This window comes from Bufo gargarizans, chromosome 2 (genome assembly GCF_014858855.1).
Source record: "Bufo gargarizans isolate SCDJY-AF-19 chromosome 2, ASM1485885v1, whole genome shotgun sequence".
NCBI classification, from domain to species: domain Eukaryota; kingdom Metazoa; phylum Chordata; class Amphibia; order Anura; family Bufonidae; genus Bufo; species Bufo gargarizans.
In genome coordinates this window covers 226,762,976-226,768,975 of record NC_058081.1, presented here as the reverse complement: position 1 = coordinate 226,768,975, position 6,000 = coordinate 226,762,976, and the positions used below count along the sequence as shown (strand labels likewise).

The window sequence follows — 6,000 nt, the reverse complement described above, 5'->3', positions numbered from 1 at the left end:
TTCCTAACATTCAACAGAGGTAAATAAGGCGCTTAATTATAATTTGCGGATGTATGTAAATGTATTTCAAACTCTTTCCATTGAAAATGTACATTTTCTATGTTAAATGCTTTTAAGGGGATAAACAACTTGAGATATTGCAAAATGTATTTGGATATTACCATGGTACTGGATGGTTAGAAACTATTCTTAGACTTCAAGGTTATCCCAGAGCATCATGAGAGTCATATTCAATCAACGATTATTTATCCATAATCCCAGTATCTTTAGTCACTTAGGGAAACTGCTTAGTAATAGTATAGTATTCCCTTTGCAAATCATAACTTGCAAGGTAAATTACAAGTTGCATTTTTGTCACCTTAGAAGCAAGAACTGCATTAGAAACACACCGATTAACATGTAATGTAAACCCTATTGCAATCGGTTATGTAAGGAACAAAAAGTAGGGGTATTTCAATGGGTGCTCCCTCCTTTTTGTCTGCAATGGGCTTTCTATCAAATGGAATTGAGTTTAGTATTTATACACAACATAGAAAAAGAAAAAAAAAAAAGAAACAAAAACAGACAATACACAGTGAAGTGTATCAATGCTTTACTACATGATGAGCACCAACAAACACAACACACAAAGAGACGAGTATTAGGAAAATGGTTTAATATTGGAGACAGAAGCAAAAAACTGCATCACACAATAACATACATTACAAAAATAAGTCTGACTGTTTTAACTACACAGTAATGTTCACAATGAAGACAGAAGAATCAGAAAAAACTTTGTTCTAAACGGCAAAAAGCAAACCCCTATTTTTTTGTTTTTCTTTTTTCTTTTAGTTGTTACTAATACATTTATCCACTTAAAGTGACTGTGTACGTCTAGCGCTAATTACCTTAGTGTGTAACTGCACAACACATAATAAAAAGTGTAACTTACCGCTGTCCATTTAGACATAATCTTAATGTTAGGTATAAGCAAAGGAAAAAGCAAGCCAAAGGTTTTTTTTTTGTTTTAAATGTTGAAAGCAAAACACCGTTCTTTTAACCAGTCATAAATCAAACTCAAAAATCGGTCATGGTAGGGCCTTCAAGAGTAAGCCACAACTTATCCTTTTCTTTTTTTAATCTCCAGTATAAAATGTTGCACTGGTACAAAATGCATAAGTACAATCAGTTAGTAGAAATAGGAAAGCCTGTTTTTTTTTGTTTTTCTTTTTGGCTCAAATTCCATCACACAACAGAACCAAAATGCATCAAGAAAACATAAACAATACTTAAATGATCTTACAGTTTCCACTAAAATTGCAGTAACTTTGGCTTTTCTCAGACAATACTCAAAAACTATTTGTAAATCGAAACAAAATGAATTCTTATTTAATCTACAAACGACAATTCTCACAGCACAAAAATTAACACAAATACATTTCATTTGTAAGATGTAGTTCTAAAATGTTATGAAACTACACGTTTTTTTTCTTATTTGTATTTAGCACTTGAGATAATAAAAACAGTTAAAATGACTTCAGAATTACACAAGCCAAAAAACTAGAATCTTAAGGTGAAAAGAAAGTTGAACGTATTAGTCCTTCAAGCAATATCCTTCAGTGCGAACCTTGTGTTTAACTGTATCAGTGCTGAACATATTCTTTTAGATACAGTAGGACACTCAACTCCTCTTACCCAGTAATGGGGTAGAGTAAGCACGTTTCAATTCTTGCAATTATTTGCTTTTAAGAGAATCGGCTTTCTGTGCTGTCCAACTGTAAACTGGGGGATGGGATGGATCTTGAGCATTGTGAAAGGTTTCTGCAACCATTTTAATCCTAAGTTTTTAAGCAGCACACTGTAACAACACTGCAAGTGATTTCAGACTAGAAATTGTACTCTCTCATTTTTAGATGCACCCAAATCTGCATAAATTTACATAACAAAAATATGTGTTTTATAATATATATCTCTATACATATATTCATAGAATGACATCTAGATATAATTTAGTCATAATCTTTGTGCATTTCTCATACAAAAATAGCCCTCAAATAATTCTGGTAGGACCCAGGAGTAGAGAAGTAAACACTGGCAAGGACCTATATATAAATGATTACGAATTTAACAAATTTCACTGTACATGGGGGGTACTGTCTATCAATAGCATTTGGTGAGGTTTAAAAATGAGGCACTGTATTATTAATCAAATGCTATTACAGTATGGCCATTTAGGGAATAATAGCAGGAGAAAGAGGCCAACCCTAAATCTGTGCCATTAGACAAAATGCCAGTTAGGAAACCAAAAACAGTAAAATACAAGGTCCAAGCAGTTTTGCTGACATACAAAGAATGGAGAAGAGAAATTCATAACATGTATGGCACGTTTGAAGTCAGGTGCTGTATAACTGCTTTCGATAATGGATTTCCTTTGCTTAGTGAAGTTTATACCGTCGTATTAGTAACATAGATGACTTCAAGGTTCTACATAGACAATATGCACGTGCTCTATAAACCATATATGTGCTTATGTGTGCTTTATATACCCTGATTCTTTAGGACAGTATGCTTGAAAGGAACAGCCGTTCAACCCTCTTCACCATGAAGACTTCCACAGACCATGAAAAAAGTACAGTTGTGAGGTTTGCTTTCACAGGATTGATGTGCAGTGGTTAAAAAAGTGGAACATGGGCACTTACTGTATACAATGTTTTACCAAAAACATCAAAGAGATATAACAAACAATAACAAGTTCAGGCAACAAGACCACAGGATAGCAAGTTAACAAACTTTGTAACCTCTCTTTTTTAAATAGAAGGGATTTATACAAAACACATAATAAAATACCCATGTTATCAAATTACTTCGTACACGAAATACACTGAAGCTTTAGGCAGGAAGTACCTTTGGAATTTGGCACTGTTATTTCCGCTGATTTTTTTTTCTTTTGAAGAAAAAAAAACAGGTCACATTTTGCTGAACACAAACACATCTAAGTTTCCCCACAATAGAAAATAAGAACATCAATGCTTTACAAGCCAACACAAAACTTATTTTTCTGGAATAGTTTTTTTTTGTTTCACATGAAATTATAGCAAACAGACTCTTTATTTTTGAAAATTATTTTTGTTCAAGTAAACCAATTTTTTTTCTTTTAAAACGTATTAAACATAGAACACTGAAGACTCTTTAAGACTTAATGAAGCCACAACTAAATTCACAGAAGCACCAACGTGACACGGTATACATTTACCTTCTTTTCTGTACATTGAAACAGTATAAAATATAGGTAATTTCATGTGCATTAAACCATGGATTGTCTAACTGTGAGTCAGTTCAGCAAAAGGTGACAGAACTAGGTAGCATTTGCCCCAAAACAGGGTAAATATTTTCTTATACTAATCTACAAAAAAGTGGTTCTATATATATAATTTAATGAGAAAGTGAGCCACCTAAAATGGCCTTATCAAAAAACTTTACACTGCCTGAAAAATGTAAAAACTATTACAGAGCTCTAGAGACTTAAAATCAGACAGTTTTCTCAAACTGTTTTGGAAGTTGTCTGCTTCATTTAGAAACCAACATTCTGCCTTCCTGGACACATATTGCTTTAGGAAACAGTGACCAGACAGAATGCTAATCCCTGTGTAATACTTTCAAGTCTGTTTATGTTATGAAACAAAAAGAGGAAAAAAACGAGAAAACTTTTTTTTGCCACAGGTTTTTTTGTCTTTTTTCTCTGTAATTATCTTATAGTAAATTTCAGTCTTGCGTGAACGCTGCAACGCTTTTCACATTGACTTTTTTTTCCCAGATTTCATAGCTAGATGAGATCACATGCAAATTTCAGAAGTCAAACTAAGTCAGTTGGAGGATCAAATATGATGTGAGGTCAGAAAGACATCAGAAACAATGACGGGACGATGAAACTTTTTTTTTTTTTTTTTTACAGACGCCACAGGGACATGCTAGGCAAACGGTGAACTAACAGGCATGGAGATGTTCTAGGGAAAAAAAAAACAAGGAAGAGTATAAAGTTACACAGAATCTATGCAGCAGAAACATAAATCACTTTTTAAGCCCATCAGTGTTGGTGTTATCAGTAGCACATTGGAAAGTAATGCAGTTCTGTCCTCTCCACCACTGAATAGGTTAACCAGTGTGAGAATAAAATGTAATGCCATTTTTTAGTCATTAGAATCTATATGCATTCATAGTTCACATTTATTTATAAACATATAGAATATATTTTAACACAAAGCACAATGAACAGCCCAAAAGAAACCATCTAGTTAGAGTTAGTGCAGATGGATTGCTTTGGGGAGGACAGGTACGGTTACAGAAGGGGAAAGGCGGCCTTTTTGAACAAATGCCACACAACAAATAAGTCACAGGACATTCCTTTTACTACGTAATGGAAACAAAAATAACCAAACAAAACATAGAAACGGAAGAGAGTGATTTGTGCATAATGGGTGTTTCAACTAAAAAAAAAACTGTATTATTTTTAAATATTTTGTTACTCTAGAGTCTATTTGAAAAGGTATCTATCTAGCATTGAGAACTTCTCTTTATGTATCCAATAAGTTAACAATAAATAACTCCCATTATTTCTGAGGCAGTAAAAATTTTTGTATAAAAATAGAAATGTTTTTTTTTACAAATAAAATTTACAGGCCTGTGGCTTCCTTTATTATTAAATTTATCTCTCAAGAAACATCAAGTATATTCACTCTAGTTATGTTGAAACCCTGTAGCTTTAGAAACAGTTCTCAAAGACTTTTTTTTTTAACACACATCTTGTTAAAACAGAATAATGATAATGATAATAATAATAATAATAATAATAATAATAATAATAATATAATTATAATAAATAACAACATACATAATGTAACAAACAAACTGAATTCAATATCATAAGAACATATAGGCCAGCAATGTCTGGTCCTTAATATTTTTCTCACAAGAAACCAGAACCTCCTGTAAACAAAACTTTCTAAAACAATCTGACGCAGTGGAAGGACTCTGTTTTTGTCTGTGTGAGTGTGTTCCTTAATTAAAAAATAAGTAAGAAATAAAAAATATGCGTAGATTGGCAACTATTTTCATATTAGGCCACCACACTAGCCTCTTAACTGCTGGTGTCACTATTATAAAACCAGGTCCTCGAACCTTTAACGTGTGTTCAGTATTTTTGTTTTCTCGTTTGATGGCACCAGTGGTTGCAGAGTTTAATTGCACATTGTTTCGCTGCTATTGTAAATCTAAAGATGTCATACAAAAAAAAATATAGGGAAATGGTAAACTGGAACAGAACATTGTTAAACAACTTGCTGGATTCTGGGTAAGAAAATATAGCCAGAGTAAATGGCAAGAGCAGAGGCTCGGGGTAGAAGGGAATGGAAGCGTTTAATGTAAAAATAATTGTCTCTCTTGGTGAGTGTTGGCAATGTTTTCCTCCTCAGCCCCCAGTGGAGAAAAGGCTGGCTCATGGGACTTACCCTAAGAAAGCTAAAATAGGAGCAGAAAGCTTCTGGGGTTAAGATCAGTACGGTTTGCTGTCATTTTTGGAGCGTTTCAGCTGAACTTTCAAACGTTTCATGCCAATCTGAAAGCCGTTCATAGCCTGAATAGCAGCTTGTGCGGACACAGGATTGTCATAGCTAACAAAGCCTGCAAAGAACAGGAAGGACATTATAAAATGATGGTACTAAAACATTTATTGATTAAACTTTATCCATTCTAGAAAAAACTATGCACATAGACAGTAAAGTTACACTACATGTAGACTTAATACAAACACATGGTACAAATACACCATAGTCCAATAAACTCTAACTTCACACTTTGGAAAAGTTCCCTCTAATAGTCATAAAGCAATAAGTATTTGGCATTACGAGTTGGTGAAATGCCTCTCTTCCTTGTTCACTAAGCAGAGAAATGGCTGTTTGGATTTAAAGAACCTTTAACTCTGCATTTCATAAAATAAACCATCTGTGCTGTTAAAGTATTGCTGCT

The 6,000-nt window shown here is 33.4% G+C and overlaps 1 protein-coding gene across 23 annotated transcripts in view; it reads right to left on the bottom strand.

Moving 5' to 3' along the window:
* Positions 1-934: 934 nt before the first annotated feature.
* CELF2 (CUGBP Elav-like family member 2) overlaps positions 935-6,000 on the bottom strand; it is a 449,189-nt gene continuing 444,123 nt past the window's right edge. For all 23 annotated transcript variants that reach the window (XM_044280047.1, XM_044280053.1, XM_044280064.1 and 20 more), the window contains 2 exons: positions 5,484-5,655; positions 935-3,983 (listed from right to left, as the gene is read on the bottom strand). In XM_044280047.1, coding sequence (XP_044135982.1) covers positions 5,528-5,655 — 128 coding nt within the window. In that variant the 3' untranslated portion in view covers positions 935-3,983; positions 5,484-5,527. The remainder of the gene's footprint in view (positions 3,984-5,483; positions 5,656-6,000) is intronic.